This window comes from Hevea brasiliensis, unplaced genomic scaffold (assembly GCF_030052815.1).
Source record: "Hevea brasiliensis isolate MT/VB/25A 57/8 unplaced genomic scaffold, ASM3005281v1 Scaf467, whole genome shotgun sequence".
Lineage (NCBI taxonomy): Eukaryota > Viridiplantae > Streptophyta > Magnoliopsida > Malpighiales > Euphorbiaceae > Hevea > Hevea brasiliensis.
The window spans coordinates 1177-19023 of NW_026614992.1; the positions used below are offsets into that span (position 1 = coordinate 1177).

Here is a 17847-nt window from a genome sequence, read left to right on the forward strand (position 1 = left end):
AAAGTTTCAGAGATCAAAAGCAGTGGGCTTTTGAGGCCTTAAGGCAGAATCTGTAGATGAATATGCTACAAAATTTCTAGAACTGAGCAGATATGTCCCTACAGCAGTGGCTATAGAAAGTATGAAGGTAAAAAGGTTCCTAAAGGGGTTGGACAGGAGGTATGCAAACCTGGCCATGATGTCGGATCAGTCTTTTGATATGGTAGTTGATCGAGCCTGACAGATTGAGATTAGCTATACAGGAGATGACAGTGGAAGAGCAAAGAAAAATAGAGCAGAGGGTTCTTCAGGTGTTCCCCACATGGGTACTACGGATAGCGGAGGCCAAAGTAATTACAGAGGAAGAAGTAGGAATAAGAAGAGTGGTTTTAGACACAAATCTCGAGGATTCAGACCAGGGTACGGATCCAGCAGTGGTCACAGTTCGGGATACAGCAGTTCTGGGTCTGGTTCAGGATCCTCCCTTGCACCTTGCGCACAGTGTGGAAGAGGACATTCAGGACCTTGTATGATGGGTTCAGGAGTATGTTTCAGGTGTGGCCAACAAGGTCACTTTGCTAGGGAATGCCCCGTGTTCAGCGAGCCACAGATGGGGTCATAAGGTTTTGTTGCAAATGTTCCTCGTCAGTTTTATCCTGGTGCTTCCAGCATGGCAGGCAGTCAGTTCAGTGGCCAACAGGGCCGAGGACAAGGAGGACATGGATTTGGAGGCAGATCAGGAGGTAGAAGTCAGTATCAGGGTTCTGCAACGCAAGGTAGGGGTCAAGCACGGGTTTTCACCCTAACCCATCAGGATGCTCAGGCTTCCAATGCAGTTGTGGCAGGTATTCTTCTAGTTTGTTCCTATGAGGCTCGTGTTTTGATAGATCTAGGTGTTACGCACTCATTTGTCTCCCCAGTTTTTGCCATGAGATTGGGTAGGAACCCTACAACTTTAGAATGCCCTTTGTTTGTAGCTATCCCGCTTAGTGACAACATAGATGTAGATTTGATTTTTCCGGGCAGTCCAGTAGTAGTGGATGGAAGAATCCTCCCAGCAGACTTGGTTCCTCTACCAGTAATGGATTTCGATGTAATTTTGGGAATGGATTGATTGGCAACTCATTATGCCACTTTAGACTGCAGAAATAAAAAGGTGTATTTCCACATACCCGGTGTGGAAGAGTTTAGCTTTGATGGTGACAGGAGCGTGGCTCCATATAATTTGGTGTCAATAATCAGTGCTAGAAAAATATTGAGGTATGGATGTCAAGGGTATTTGGCATTGGTGAGAGATACATCTGTAGAAGGTATCAACATGGAAAATGTTCCTGTTGTCAGAGAATTCATGGATGTCTTCCCTAAGGAGCTTCCAGGGTTATCACCAGGAAGGGAAATAGAGTTCTACATTGATGTTGTTCCGGGTACAAAGCCCATATCAATGCCGCCTTATAGGATGGCACCAGCAGAATTGAAAGAGGTAAAGGAGCAACTACAGGAGCTTTTGAACAAAGGTTTCATGCGTCCGAGCACTTCACCCTGGGGCGCTCTTGTTCTATTCGTGAGAAAGAAAGATGGGTCCTTGAGATTGTGTATTGATTATAGACAGCTGAACAAGGTGACTGTGAAGAACAAGTATCCACTTCCTCGGATCGATGATCTGTTTGATCAGCTCCAAGGGGCTAGATTCTTTTCCAAAATAGACCTACGATCAGGCTACCATCAGTTGAGAATCAGGGATGAGGATGTGTCCAGAACAGCATTCAGGACAAGATATGGTCATTATGAGTTCTTGGTGATGTCTTTTGGACTCACTAATGCACCAGCAGCCTTCATGGACTTGATGAACAGGGTGTTCAGGCCATTCCTGGACCATTTTGTCATCGTATCATAGATGACATTTTGGTATACTCTCGGATCGAGGAAGAACACGCGTGACACTTGAGAATGGTGTTGCAGACTTTGAGGGAGCACTAGCTATATACCAAATTATCAAAATGTGAATTTTGGCTAGAAAGCATCTCATTTTTGGGACACATGATTTCTAGTGAAGGCATTCAAGTGGATCTCAAGAAAATTGAGGCTGTAACTAATTGGCTTAAGCCTACAACAGTCACTAAGGTGCGAAGTTTTCTGGGCCTAGCTGGCTACTATAGGCGTTTTGTGCAGGATTTTTCCAAGATAGCAGCTCCCCTAACTAAGTTAACTCGAAAGAATGTTCCATTCATTTGGACAGATGATTATGAGGAGAGTTTCCATAAGCTTAAGGAATGTCTAACCACCGCCCCAGTGTTGACATTACCGATGAGTGGTGAAGGATATACCGTGTACTGTGATGCCTCCAGAGTTAGTGTAGGGTGTGTTTTGATGTAGAATGGAAAAGTTCAAGACAGTTAAAGAGGCATGAACAGAACTACCCCACCCATGATTTGAAAATTGCGGCTGTAGTCTTTGCACTAAAGATCTGGAGACACTACCTGTATGATGAAGTGTGCGAGATATACGCCGACCACAAGACTTTGAAGTACATCTTCCAACAGAGATTTAAATTTGAGACAGAAGAGATGGATGGAGCTTTTGAAGGACTATGATTGTACCATCCAGTACCACCCTGGAAAAGCTAATGTAGTAGCAGATGCTTTGAGCAGAAAATCTTCTGGCAGCTTGGCGCACATATCAAAAGAGAAGAGACCGTTGATTCAGGAAGTACATGAGTTGATGGATCAAGGTCTGATCTTAGATCTTTCAGACAATGGGGTATTGTTGGCCCATTTTTCAGTGAGGCCAGACTTACGAGGCAAAGTCAGAGTTTCCCAGCACAGAGATCAACAATTGATGAAGATCATAGAAAGAGTACAGTAGGGTGAAGATGGTGAGCTTGGATTTGCCAATGATAGCACCCTTATGCAAGGTTCCAGGATATGTGTGCCCAACATGGACAATCTCAGAAATGAAATCATACGAGAGGCACACTATACACTGTACAATGTCCACCCAAGCTCCACCAAAATATACCATGATGTGAAAGATAGCTACTGGTGGAATGGCATGAAGAGAGACATAGCAGACTTTGTGTCCAAGTGCTTGACTTATCAGAAGGTGAAGTTTGAACACCAGAGGCCGTCAAGGAAGCTGCAAGAGGTCCCTATCCCAGAATGGAAGTGGGAAATGATTACTATGGATTTTGTGACTGGGTTGCCTCGTACCACGCGGGAATATGATTCGATATGGGTAATTGTAGACTGTCTGACTAAATCAGCTCATTTTTTGCCTGTGAAGACTACATATTCTGTTGCACAGTACGCCTGGCTCTATATTCGAGAAATAGTCAGATTGCATGGAGTTCCTACTTCTATAATATCTGACAGAAGGCCCCAGTTCACTTCTCGATTTTGGAGGAAGTTGCAGGAGGCACTTGACACACAATTGAATTTTAGCATCGCTTTCCACCCTCAGACAGACGGGCAGTCCGAAAAGACAATCCAAACACTGGAAGACATGCTTCGCATGTCTGTTTTGGATTTTAGAGGTCAATGGGATGATCAGCTACCCTTGGTGGAGTTTGCCTACAACAACAATTATCATTCCAGCATAGGGATGACACTCTATGAGGCATTGTATGGCAGAAAGTGTAGGTCTCCTCTGTGTTGGACAGAAATGGGAGAAGCGAGGGTGCATGATATAGACCTAGTGCAGTACACTTCAGAGATAGTTCCTTTAATCAGGGAACGATTGAAAACAGCTTTCAGTAGGCAGCAGAGTTATGCAGATCCCAGACGGAGGGATGTGGAGTTTGCAGTAGGCGATTACGTATTCTTGAAGGTTTCTCCGATGAAGGGAGTCATGAGATTTGGAAAGAAGGGCAAATTGGTACCTCGGTATATTGGACCTTGTGAGGTTACTGATAGAGTTGGAGCAGTTGCCTACCGGTTGGAGTTGCCTACCGGTTGGAGTTACCATCCCATCCTTTCTCATGTTCATCCTGTATTTCACATCTCCATGCTTAGGAAATACATTCCTGATCCTTCTCATGTGCTACAGTCGGATGTAGTAGAGCTGAAAGAAGACCTGACGTTTGAGGAGCAAGCTATAGCCATAGTAGACTACCAAGTGAGGCAGTTAAGATCAAAACAGATCCCTATGGTTAAGGTTTTGTGGAGGAGCCAGTCAGTGGAAGAGTGCACCTGGGAATCAGAGTGGGACATGAGCAGCAAGTACTCTTATCTACTCAATGTGTAATTCTGTACTTTATTCTGCCTTGTGTAAAATTCGAAGATGAATTTTCTGTAAGGGGAGAAGAATGTAACACCCTAATTTTTTTAAATTTATTATTTTGTGGGAAAATATTAATATTTTATTTTATTTAAATTTTAGGAAATTATTTGAAATTTTTTGGATTTTAGAAATCGGGTTTAATTTTCCGAAATTATAAAACTTTGATGATTTTTAAAAATTAATTTAAAGACTACGTAGCAAAAATAAAAATATATTTGGACTCTACGAATTTTTTTGAGTTTTCTAGAATTTTTTCGGAATTTTTAGGCCTCGTTTTCGGTCCCAAGACAGAGTAAAAATTCAAAATTTGTATCTTGAATCAGAATGGCTGAATCAAACCAGACCGGAACGGACCGGTCGAATCAGACCGGCCTTTTCTTTTTCTTCTTCTTTCTCCCTCGCGCGCACCCGACGTCCTTCCTTCTCCTTCCTTTTTCTCTCTCCTCTCACCTCCTCGCCCACCGCCACCAAAGATCCCCACCTCACGGCGCGCCCAACCCTTCCCACCGACGGCGCCGAGGCGGCCGGGAAATGACGAAATCCTCCCCTGCGCGCACACGCCGTTTCAGCTTCCTGGCCAAAATCCAGCCGATTTGGCCATCAATCGGACTGGATCTTGTGTCAAACTTCATCTACACCTCGAGAGCTTTCCATAGACACCAAGAACACTAAAATCCATTTAGCTGTTTGCCCAATTTTTGTCCGGGAAGTTTTAGCCCATTTCGACTTTTGGGCTAGATTTCTCGCAAACCGTGAACCCCACAAGAAAATCGAGAGTACTGGAGCGCTCCACTCGTTGAGAGCTTGGCGGCAATATAAATTTCAAAATTTTCCAACACTGTTTTTCGGTGGGTCCCACGAAACTTCGTAGTATTTTTTCGAGCATTAAATGAGCTTAGAAAATTTCGTAAAAATTACATACTAACTCCCGTATTGTGGGCTTCATGTAAGTACCTTCAATTCGTGGAAATTCGACAGTTATCCGGGTCTGTGAATTTTCGGCCAGATAGACAGGCTACTGAAAATGTTTCAGAATTGGATTGAGATTTTGGCTACCCCACCATTGTCAGACGTCCCGAGCGCGTTCCAGAGGTCGGAATCGGCATAGGTAAACCTGAACCTTGCTTTTTCTTAATTTTCTAGTGCTTGAATGGGATTAAAAATCCATAAAATATTTGTGGTAACTCATAAAATTATAATTCCTTTTGCATTAGCTTAGTAATAATGCTAAAGACCGCGGGGCAAAGTTTTAGAATTTTTAGAATTCATTTGGGTAGTTTTTGTAAAAGGGTCAATTATAAGGACTAAACTGTAATTTTACATATTGTGATTGATGACTATTTTGATGGCCCCAGGAGTGGTTGTGTGATGTGATTGAGTTGTGGGTGTATGGTTTGTGGATATAGAAGTGCGTTTTAAACCCATTTGCAGGTTGGATAGGTCCTAAGTATAAGGGAGACTCTGCCGGATTTTCGGCACGACTTAGGACATCTTTGGTCTTTTCTTAGTTTTTATTGAGTCAAATTTATTAAACAATTGTAATAAAATTGTCAGGTGAGCCGGGACAGCCTTCCTTCTCCGCCACAATGACTGCGGTTAAGTCTGAGTAAAATATTAATTTTAATTGTAACTTCGATATTATTATATGTTCAAGCATGCCCATGCATCATTTTTATGTATATATCTATGTAGTTAAACTCTAGGCACGTTTTATGTTGCATTCACAACTGTTAAAGTGCCATGGATATTGTTTGTGGTAATTTGGAGCAGTGTGCGTGCGTTGGCGTGCGTGTGGTATAGTGTTGGATATGGACAGGACGGGTAGACACGGCTTGAGATCTTCGCTGGGACCCGGTCTTTTAGGGTAGACACGGCTTGAGTTCTTCGTTGGGACCCCGTATTTGGTTTATTAAGCGAAAGTCCGGCTTGAGATCTTCGCTGACAGAGGTTGGATTAAGAGGGTTGTATAGGGTATCAACTCCCATTTAGGTATTGTTTGATACTCTCGGGTGTGTGAGTGCTCCAAATTGCCTTTTTGATGTGATTTTTATGAAATTTATGACGATGTTGCATTTCACTCTATAGGGTGCATTAGTTTTAGATAGCTATAGAGATTATGGTTAAAATTGATATTTTACTCTCTGAGTCGAACGCTCACTCCTGTTCATTTATTTTTTCAGGCTACAGGAGGATTTTTGTTGTGCCTAACCTGCTCTTCTTCTTCGCAGGTCTATTGATAGTTTTAAATGTGTTTGTTCTATTGGGTTAAAATTCTTAGACTCCGCATGTGTTAGAATTATTTACTTGATTTGAGTTTGTAATATAATTATCATGTTGGACCTGTAAACTTATTAAAAGTATGTATGGTTGGATTTGATGAGGTAGCCGAGCTCCCATTTATTTTTATGACATTTGATTATGTTGAGGGTGAGCTGAACTCCCCAGATGATTATATATTGTGTTTATAGGTCGAGTGGGTCAAAAACTCCCCGTTAAATGGTCCATTTTATGGCCGGACTCTATCCGGTTGAATTCTTGAAATTGGGCCCAAATGGGTCTTAGAGTTGGGTTGAGGAATAGTTAGGCTTACTACGGGCCTCGGGGACTTTAAGCTGGTCCTGGCCCTAGTGCCGATCCTGCCCATAAATTAGGTCATGACAGTATATTCTCCTAATTATATTTATTAAGTTGTGATTACCTGAGCTAGAAAATTTAAGCAAACTAATCAGAGTTCTTCAAAATTATTAAAATATGTGGCCACATCTCCTGCATGGTGTTCACTTTCCTTTCTATTGCTTGAGGTCATTCAGGGTTCAGGAATGATGTCATCCACTGTTATCTATCACATGAATGACAAGTCAATCGAAATGTCTTATATAATATTCCAATTGATTGTGCAATGGAGTTGTTTCTTCAAGTCAACTCCGTACATTGTGGTTCCCTGGATAATCCTTATTTTGCATTTTTCATACATGCTCATGGCCAACTCATAGCATACACATGCATGTTAGGTAAGCTAGCGGCATTGGTGTTGAGAAATGCTGATGTACCAAAATCTCAATATGCAACTCGGCTGCATACCCAAGGATCAACTACCTGAATTTCTTTGGTTGATGGAAATTGTTTCATATCATTCTGTAATTCTTGATATTTTGCTGTAGATGATTACTTTCTTACTTGGTCGCCTATTGTGGAGATAAGGCTTGCCCCAAGGCGGCATTTGCTTTGCTGCCACCCTCAATTGCATTTTTGCTTCTCAAGGCAAGATTGCTCAAACATAAGAATAAAACAGTTGGAGAAGCATTATCAATGGATAAACACAGAAGCGGGACCACCGGGACTGGATAACTTTATATATAGCACGACCTTCCCATTTCACAACACCTCATGTGCCAATCCAATTAATTATCTTTTTCTCCTTTGCCAATTCTCTTAAGCATTCTATAACAAGTACAATTTATAGCCAACTGTTGACTTCATCCCATAATGTTGCTGGGATGCCTCTGTATTCCAGAATATGCCCTTGTTGCTTGGGAAATCGTCAACGTTAAGGGCACTCAAAAGTGGAATTTAATTCTTGTACTCAATGAGAACCTCTTCCTTGTTGCGTATATCTAAATCAGAAGCCTCATGGAAGTTGTATATATAACACATTTCTAACGGGCTCATTTCATTTGTCAATTATCCTTCTCTCAATTGTTTTTCGGGTGATGCTGGAGAAAGAAAAATCAAACTGATAAGCAAAGAACTGAGGATGGATGGTAGTGGAGGTTTTCTGAGATGGTCTTCGTTTGCATTTGTAATGTTCGTGGGTATGGCCATCGTTTCAGTTCCTGGAGCTCTTGGCTGGAGCAAGGAGGGTCACATAATGACATGTCGGATTGCACAGGTAATATGATGTTAGCAGGTCCCACTGTCAAAAGTCGATATATGAGATTGTGTGAAATTTACTATCAATTCCAATTAAAAAAAATCATCAAAGACTAAATCACCATGGGAGGTGTATGTTCATCATAATGAGAAATCAACCAAAAATAAAATAAAATAACTGATAGAGTTTTAGTTTTCCAAAGGTGCCTAGCCATTCCACTTTTTTAACAGTCAATTAATTTGTGTTCTCTCCGTAGCTGTGAGGTCTCAAGAAAGTAAGCCTATATTCAGAGTTTATAAGAAGGGTGGACAAGCTTAATAACTTTGCTTTCAAGGAATGATTGTCCATCATACACATCAACCTTTTGTATACTAGGAGCCCTCTGAATAACTAATACTTTGTAATTAATAGAACCTTTTAGGACCTGAGGCAGCACATGCTGTAGAACATTTGTTACCTCACAACTTGAAGGGGGACTTATCGGCTCTCTGCATATGGCCTGACCAAATCCGGCACTGGCACAAATACAGGTGGACAAGCCCTCTTCACTTCATTGACACACCAGACAAAGACTGCATATTTGATTATTCAAGTAAGCCCTGAGCCTAATTTCAAGTGTTGTTCACTGTTGCTTTCTTTAATTGGGATTTATTAATATGGGTTTTTATTATAATTTTGTTAGGGGACTGTGTGAAGGATTTGTGTGTTGCTGGTGCCATTCAGAATTTTACATCTCAGCTTTTGCACTACAGGGAGGGAACTACAGATCGCAGATGTAAGGAATCCCACACCTCCTGCTACTACAATTTTGCTATATACGTTCCTCTAATTTATTCATTTTTGCAGATAATTTGACTGAAGCCTTGCTATTCTTGTCTCACTTCATGGGAGATATTCATCAGGTAAATGTTTGGTGAGTCTTTAATCTATCTTTTTTAGCCCATTGGTGTCTAGTATGTTCATCAAGATTTCAATTTTCAGCCAATGCATGTTGGATTCACCAGCGATGAAGGAGGGAACACCATTGAATTGCACTGGTTCAGGCACAAATCTAATCTTCATCATGTAAGTAAACATATTAATGATAATATATAACAATACCTACTATTCTTGAAATTTCTATCTAAAATTGGTGGAACCGAAAAGGTCTCATGCCTTGACTTCATGTAATGACTACAGGTATGGGATAGAGAGATTATTCTCACAGCTCTAAAAGATTTCTATGAAAACGACATGGACCTCCTCCAAGAAACCATAGAGGGAAACTTCACTGATGTAAGTAGTAAGACAAAGACCATTCAATTAATAATTTTCTTTGTAAAAAGGGTTATACTGATGTGTGCCATTGTTGTCATATGTTAACACAGGGAATATGGTATGATGATGTCTCATCATGGAAAGATTGTGACGATCTCCTTTCATGTCCAAACAAGTAGGTTCTCTTCTCTTTATTGTAACATATTCTCCTCAATGAGGTCTCCAAGACTATGAGTTTTGGAGTTTGAATCTCAGTCAGAGTCAAATCAACAATATTATATATATATATATATATATATATATATATATATATATATATTTTATGGTTCTTTTTGGTTTGTGTAGCTATGCTGTAGAAAGCATAAACTTGGCTTGCAAATGGGGTTATAAAGGAGTGAAGGAGGGTGCAACTCTAGCAGGTATATATATATATATTGCAAAAACCAACAAGTGAATCCAATTAAAACCAGTACAGATACAGAAGATATATATATATGTAATTTACTATTGTTATTGTACATATTACAGATGACTACTTCAATTCAAGGATGCCAATCGTCATGAAACGCATCGCTCAAGGAGGAGTTCGTTTAGCAATGTTCTTGAATGAGATATTTGGGGATTCTGAAGAAGGGATTGCATCAGCAACCTAAACAACCAGCCTACCAACACAGGAACAAGAAAACAGATCTCATTTCTTCACGTAACCGCGCTTGTACTTTTGTGCTCTTTGTTTATGTTTGTATTTTATAAGTTGGGATATGGGTAGAATCTCATATTTTATTAAATTATATTTTAATTTATATATTAAATAGATTATGATAGTCATGTTTATATTTTAAAAATAATTTATATATCTTAATTAATAATTTATATAAAAATATATTTTTATTGATAATTTATATTTTAAAAATTTAATTATCTTATAAAATGTTGAAAATATATTTATTTAAAATACAATATTAAAAATTTATAAATATTGTTATAAAATATATTATATTTAATTAATTATTTGTATAGCAAATTTAATACCTAATATATAAATCTCACGAAACTCTATAAATATTAGGGGTGAACAATTCTAATTTCAGTTTGGGATCTATTTAGTAATTGGAACTGAACTGAATTTTCAATACGATTTCAGTTCGATTCTTCTTATTTTGATTTTGTTAATTTGATACTTATAAAAAAAATTAATTATATTTTCTATCTACCCATTACCTGACAATTTAAATTACACATGTTAATATTTTATTAATTTAAATTTTTTACTTAAAATTATAAAATAACTTCAATATAAATTATTTAAAAATTAATTATCAAATATTATAAAAAGATTTATGTTATTTAAATTAAATATTAATTTTATCTTATAAATTGGTATTTAAGTATCCTTGTATAATATTTACTCGCTTTCTATTCGTTGGGGCAACCGCGGAGATATTAAATAATTTCGGGAAACTTACAAAATTAGGTTCTCCATTTCAAAGCTAAGTGCAAAACGTGGAACTGGGCGGCGGCCAATAGTATGAGAAGTCAACCGTGAAACTCAAGTCACGCTTTTGGCAATTATGTCCCATCCACCCAATGTGAATTTGACACGTGTCAAGATCTTCATTTGAACGTCAAGGAAAGCCGTCGCGCTTACTTTTCTTTCTCTTTCCAGATTTTTCGGAGCTTGTGGGTCCTATTTTGATCTTTTGCTTTCCGTTGATATTGCCTACGTGTGACTTCGTGCGTATCATTGAACCAATAATTTTCAAGCAAAAACTTATAAATCCTAGACTTGATCACACTTGATCACGAAACCCTAAAACTAGGGTTTTAGGTAGCCACAAAGTCACACCGTCAAACCTCTAAGACACTATGGAGACCCAAAACTACCCCTTTCATGGTCCGCAAGAATCTCATTTTGACGGGGACAGAACCGTCCCTACGTAAATAAAACTTTAAAAACGTCATCGTTTCTAGAAGAAAAAATTTTGCCACACGCAGCACGCGAGCTTTGAATTCATTTCTCTTCCATTGCCAACTCACCAGAAAAAAAAAAAAGAAAGGAATATACGAAAGCATGCTTCCTTCCTCGAACTCACTTTTTTAACATTCTTTACTGTATTTTATATTAAAAATTCAGAGATTTCTCATTTCTCCTATGACTTTCTTGCATCTTAAGTCTGCTACTATAAAAACATGAATTTTGTTCTGGTTTAGTGTGTTTAGTGTGTCTTGAAAAAGCGGACCCAGAAATCTTGGACACAGTCTTTTCTTTCTCTGTTCAAGCTCCAACCCACCAAAAAAGCAAGCAGTAATTTTCTTGAACCTTTTTGTTTTTGCAAATCATGTTTTTGTTTCTGTTTCTCTCCGTTTCCCATATTGTTGATGCCAAATGCTCTGTTTTCTTGTTTGCCTTTATGTAATTATCTATAGAACTGTATATGTATTTGTTTCCCATTAATTGTGCTTGGTTTGCGTTTCATTTGAGTTGGTGCGTTGTTGGTTCCGTCCTGCTTGTTTCATTTTTGGCCATTTTCCCTCCTTGGTTTAACAAGATCTGTGAAAGTTGAGAACTTTACTGTTTAACAACTTGGTAATTTTGTGGTGCGTCTAGAATCTAGAATTTGGTTTCATTGCTGGGTGATTTTGTTTTGAAATGAGAGCAAATCTTTGCATGTAAGTGTTTGTCGCTTCCTTTAAGTTGTTCTAGTAATTTTAAATAATTTATTTATTCAAGTTGGCTTGTTTAATCTTTGTGATGTGATCTTGCTCATTGAAAAAAATTTTACTTTTTTGCTTTTAGAAATTTTATAGTTGCTTTTTAAAATCTCTAAAAACAACGAATATTCTGAGATTGATGGCAAAATTTTCAATTTTTAAAGCTTTATTTGTTTCACGAAAAATGTTTTCCTAAAAAATATTTTTATATTTTATAGTGTTTGGGGGCATTTAGAAAAATTTAATAAAATATTTTCCTGATTAAAGAAAAATTAAGTCATTGTTAAGGAAAATTACTTCAATTTTTTAAAAGAAAAAATTTTTTTTCGTTTTTTAAACTTTAAAAATCTTATTAAAATATGAATATATATATATATATATGAAATAAATAAATATCATTAATTTAACATTACAATCAGGAAAATATTTTTATGAAAAATATTTTTTTGAAAAATAGACAAGTCATTTTTCCTAAAACAATCGGAGTCTAAATGTGAAATGGACTTCAGAATTTGATGTTATTTCTATATTTATTAGAGCAAGTAAATCATGTCCTATGGCTGGTAATTCGATCTTTTCGCATGAAAAGAAATGCAATCATAGGTCACATGGTTGCATTATTAGATTAGTCAAATTGGTTAATAGTATACCAAGTTTGGTTCTTGAAATATTGCAACCCACTTAAGAGATTTGGCAGAAGTTTGGTTTTCGAGTATATATCAATCAAGGTAATCAAATTACAAGTTGATATCAACAGTTACCTAGTTTGGGAGTCAGGGTAGTTGAAATCATGATGAATTTGGCTTATTAAACATAAATGCACGTGTTATTAGGAATGACCGCTATTGTGCTTTAGCTTCTGCTTATAATTACCTAACTCTTCTCCTTGTATCTACCATCACCTGATGAGGAAAGCTAAGTTTTTCTTTTGTTTTCCTGTCAACTAGTCTGGGAAAGGGTCATGATCAAACTTGTATGCGTGTTTTGGACTACAGCTTGCTTGTTCTATTTTCTGTCCTTTTATCCCGCCGAATGATTTGGAATGTTAAATTGGCTTCCTCTATATATGTCTTGAAGTCTTCCTTTTTCAGAATACATGCAGTTCTATTAATTTCTCTCCCTCTCAGTGCAGGTCCAATAGGCCACAGCTTCTGATTATAATTAATTTGAATTGAGGGTTTAAACTTTAAAGGGTATTTAGTCTTCTGGTCAGAACTGATACTCAGCATGGCATTTTCAAGGATTGCTAGGAATGGCTTGAGAAGAACAGGAGGCACCTTTGGTAGTTACGCAGAGAAGGGTACACCATGTGAGGGAATATCCAATCATAGTTGGTCTTCTTCACCTTTCCTTAAAAATGTTAAAGCAGGCAGCAACCTATCATACTTTTCGAGCATTAGGAAGGTAAATCATGCCAGTTTTTGGAGCAGGGGAATTGGGGGAACCCCACATTATCAATTTCCTAATGCAGAGAGGATTCTGGAAGAATCAGAAAATGAGTATGAAGAACCAAGGTATCCAGGTCTAGAAGCAACAAGGCCTGGTGAAAAGCCAAGGGTGGTTGTCCTTGGCACTGGATGGGCTGCATGTCGATTCATGAAAGGACTTGACACCAAAATCTATGATGTTGTTTGCATATCACCAAGGAATCACATGGTCTTCACTCCTTTGCTTGCATCAACTTGTGTTGGAACCCTTGAGTTTCGTTCTGTAGCTGAGCCTGTTAGTCGGATTCAGTCTGCATTGGCAACAAGTCCCAACTCATATTTTTATTTGGCTTCCTGCACTGGCATTGACACGGACAAACACGAAGTGAGTCTTCTTTCTCCAGTAGATTTTGTGGTTTTCGTATTTATATTATTCATCCGTATATTACCATTATCTCGCACGTGCAATGTCACAATCCGTAATGGAAAATCCTTTTTAATATAAATGCAAAAGCACAAAGTTGTGCCTGAAAACTCAAACGGTATTATAATTGTAACAGGTAAGCGGAAGAGCTCTTGTTAATTTCAGTAAGCTTAAAAAAAATAAAATAAAATAAAAAAAAAACTCTGAGGCTGCTAATGAGGGTTTTAAGAATTCTTCTTCTTTTCTATTAGAGAATAAAGTCTTGTTAATGACTTCTAAATTATTTTATGTTATGTTGATTTTAACCTTTATTTGGATTTTGGCCTTGTCTACACAAGTTGCATTACGAAGTTGTAGCGATTATGACAAGTGTTCTTCCTTATTGTGGCCAGGTGTACTGTGAGACAGTAAGCAATGGTGTATTACCTCAGGAGCCTCACCAGTTTAAAGTTGCATATGATAAGCTTGTCATCGCTGCTGGAGCTGAGCCTCTGACTTTTGGTATCAAGGGAGTGAATGAACATGCTTATTTTCTTAGAGAAGTGAATCATGCTCAAGAAATAAGGAAGAAGCTCCTTTTGAATCTCATGCTATCTGAAAATCCAGGTGAGTGTTACTTTTCCAACATGAGACTTCTTCTTGATTCTAGATGCTTTGTTTAGATCATGGAAAGAGTAAAGGAGAGGAATTGAGGAAAATGCTCAAAATGATTTATTTTTTTCAAGAAATGTCTGTTCTTCAATTGATCCAAGAAAATCTTTGGGGAAGCATTTTTACTGTAATTCAGCTCAGTCATTACAAAGAATCTAGCTAGCTTTCTTCAGAATGGTTTCCCTCCTGTCCCTGCCCTCTCCTTCACCCAACAAAAAAACAAGCTCTTCTCTTCACTACCATAATTGGTGAGGCAGTTATTGCGCCTCAACTCGACTTATTTATTTGGCTTGATAAAGAGGTCTAGTATTGTGAGTTCTTGAAGCCAAAATTTTAATAACATATTCGTAATTCCATTGCAGGCATACCTGAAGAAGAGAAGAACCGCTTATTACACTGTGTCGTTATTGGAGGTGGTCCAACAGGGGTGGAGTTTAGCGGTGAATTGAGTGATTTTATCATGAGAGATGTTCAGGAGCGGTATTCTCATGTTAAGGATCATATAAAGGTCACCCTTATTGAGGTAACATGAATCCTCCCTTATTCATGAGTAATTATTTTGTATGAAGAAATCAACTATTGGTGTCATTTGCTAATGTTTTGTTTCGTTCTTCTTGAACAGGCCAATGAAATTCTATCATCCTTTGATGTTGGACTACGGCAATATGCAACAAATCATTTGACTAAGGTGATTAATTTATCTTCTTGTCCTATATCCTAGATTGTGTTTCCTTCCAAGGCCGTCCATGACATTTGGAGTTCTGTATCAGTGTGGTGTCCGTCTCACACGAGGTGTAGTGAAAGAGGTGCATCCCACAAAATTATTTCTCAGTGACGGTACAGAAGTCCCATATGGCCTCTTGGTATGGTCTACTGGTGTCGGTCCATCTCAGTTTGTCAAGTCACTAAATCTTCCCAACTCCCCTGGTGGAAGGTATTAGACAAACAGCAATTTTTTACACCCTTTTCCATTTGACATCAATTAGTCCTGTGTTGTCTGATCCATATGGATCATGTTAACTTATCTTAATGAGTGATACAGGATTGGTATTGATCAATGGTTGCGGGTCCCTTCTGTGGAAGATGTATTTGCACTTGGAGACTGTGCTGGTTTTCTTGAGCAGACAGGAAGGCCAGTGCTTCCAGCTCTAGCTCAGGTCAGACCCCTGCAAGTGTTGCCTTTCGGATATGTTACCATCAATGAACTTAGAGCTAATCGATCTACAATTCTTAAGCAGGTTGCAGAAAGGCAAGGGAAATATCTAGTTGAGTTGTTTAACAATATTGGAAAGCAAAATGGAGGCAAGGCTTTCAGTGCAAAAGATTTCTCTCTAGGAGATCCATTTGTCTACAGGCATCTGGGTAGCATGGCATCGGTAGGGCGTTACAAGGCACTGGTTGATCTGCGCCAGTCTAAGGTAATCACAAGTGCTCCAGAAAACGATTAATGCCATGTTTCACTTTATTATCATCCAAGCGATAAAAACTTTGGTCTTTATGTGTCAGGATGCAAAAGGCTTATCACTTGCTGGATTCATCAGTTGGCTAATCTGGCGCTCTGCATATCTTACACGAGTGGTCAGTTGGAGGAACAGATTTTACGTGGCAGTGAATTGGGCAACCACCCTGGTTTTTGGCAGAGACAACTCAAGGATTGGATAGATTAAGAAGGGCATACACCATTGTCATTTTTTATTCTTTATATTGATTTGAGCTATATATCAGGCTCCATGTTCCTTAATCTTGACCTCCGATTCAAAAAATTTTGGAGTCAGGATGTAGTTTAAGGTTTATGTTACCAATCAATATGGATAGATGGGTACAATATTAGAAAGCTAGAAACCTCAAGAAAATAAAGGAAACACCTTGCATAAGAAAATAAAGGAAACACCTTGTGTAAGCCATTTAGTGCACCAAAACCTGTTTTGCCATATCAATCTCTGTGGTAATGCATGTTCTGTTCATCAATTGCTACTTGTATTATAATGAATCTGGATCCAAGTTCAATTCCCTAACTAATGGACCAAACATACCAGACTTCATTGAACTGTCAATCTTTTCCCTTCCTTTGAAGTTTTAATTGAAGGATTGCCACAAAGAGAAAATTTCAAAAGAATCAAAAAGAAAAGAACCAAAAAGTAAGATTTGAAAAGAACAATCCAATTTATGTGCAAAGCAACAAGCTTATCTTTCCTTTTTACAACAGGCTGCCTCTAACTCACAACAAAACATCTCACTCTTACAAAAGAACATCCAAAATTGGGTCTACTGAACTAACAAATACTAAGAAAAGTGAGAAGGAGGTCCTGCTCGTCTACTACTGAAAGAGAAAAAAGAAGCAACAGAGTGAGCCAAACCCACCACTATAGCCACCTTCACCTGCCCTCTCTTTGGGATTGGACGGCCAGAAAACCTTCTTGAAACCTTCCTATTGTTGATCATAGCCGTTCTTGCGCCTGCCATCTTTCTATTCTCTCTCCCTCTCTCCACAAAGATCAAAGAACTATAAAGATAATGAAAGAAGTAAAGCTTTGATTTGGGTTGTATCCTGAAACCTGAGTCGAAAGCTCATCCCATCTGGGGGGATTATATACGGGGAGTTGTTGAATACCGCCCTGTGATGTTGATTTAATTACGAGGTATGCCCCTTCAAATTTTGACTCATAGTTGACAATCTTGACTTTCAACTAAGAGCGGTCACAGATCCGACCAAAACTGGTCTCGATTTCCGAATTAAGAGATCGGATTTAAGAAATCCGACCATCAAATTCATTATAAATTTTAATCATATATTATTTAAATTCATATTCCATTCATTGTATTTTAATTTTTAATTTATTGGGAAGTCAAATTTGTTCATGGTGTCTCTTGTTCTTATTCTAAGAATTCAAACCCAATAAATAACTTGAGCTGACCAAACCAAACCAGAAAATATTGTATTCAAAGGTTCACATTGCTTTTGGTCTTGTTTAATGTGAACAATAATGTCAAGGAATGTGAACACTAATTAAAAAAGGGCAATTATGTCACAATTTAATGGAACCAAGCAGGGACATGAAGAATCTATTACAGTAAAATAAAACTAGAATGAGGTTAAGGTAATACGTAATCATTCATAATGGACACTTACATAGACTGCAAATGTCATAAACAAATAAAGATCACGTGGCCAATTTGCTCCATTATCTAATGGAAAGCTCACACCCTCATAGTGTGGCTTTATCTTTTCTTAAAATTAAAATCGAATTAAT

General features: G+C 38.1%; 2 protein-coding genes across 4 annotated transcripts; both read left to right on the forward strand.

Moving 5' to 3' along the window:
- The first annotated feature begins 7723 nt into the window (after positions 1-7723).
- On the forward strand, positions 7724-10210 carry LOC110651145 (endonuclease 1). 2 transcript variants are annotated; one of them, XM_058142380.1, is made up of 9 exons: positions 7724-8143; positions 8537-8717; positions 8808-8900; positions 8972-9027; positions 9107-9190; positions 9305-9400; positions 9493-9557; positions 9725-9801; positions 9911-10210. In XM_058142380.1, the coding sequence occupies exons 1-9, from the start codon at positions 8009-8011 to the stop codon at positions 10033-10035; spliced, it is 912 nt and encodes a 303-aa protein (XP_057998363.1). In that variant the 5' UTR covers positions 7724-8008; the 3' UTR covers positions 10036-10210. The 2 variants fall into 2 exon arrangements, with proteins under 2 accessions (XP_057998363.1, XP_057998364.1); XM_058142381.1 differs by having other exon boundaries at positions 7729-8143; positions 9728-9801.
- Positions 10211-11479: 1269 nt separating this feature from the next.
- Positions 11480-16564, forward strand: LOC110651147 (internal alternative NAD(P)H-ubiquinone oxidoreductase A1, mitochondrial). Of its 2 annotated transcripts, none has more exons than XM_058142379.1 (9): positions 11480-11687; positions 13222-13906; positions 14338-14551; positions 14959-15119; positions 15219-15284; positions 15367-15530; positions 15639-15753; positions 15835-16014; positions 16103-16564. In XM_058142379.1, the coding sequence occupies exons 2-9, from the start codon at positions 13322-13324 to the stop codon at positions 16256-16258; spliced, it is 1641 nt and encodes a 546-aa protein (XP_057998362.1). In that variant the 5' UTR covers positions 11480-11687; positions 13222-13321; the 3' UTR covers positions 16259-16564. The 2 variants fall into 2 exon arrangements, with proteins under 2 accessions (XP_057998362.1, XP_021662077.2); XM_021806385.2 differs by having other exon boundaries at positions 11481-11687; positions 13227-13906.
- Positions 16565-17847: the final 1283 nt, after the last annotated feature.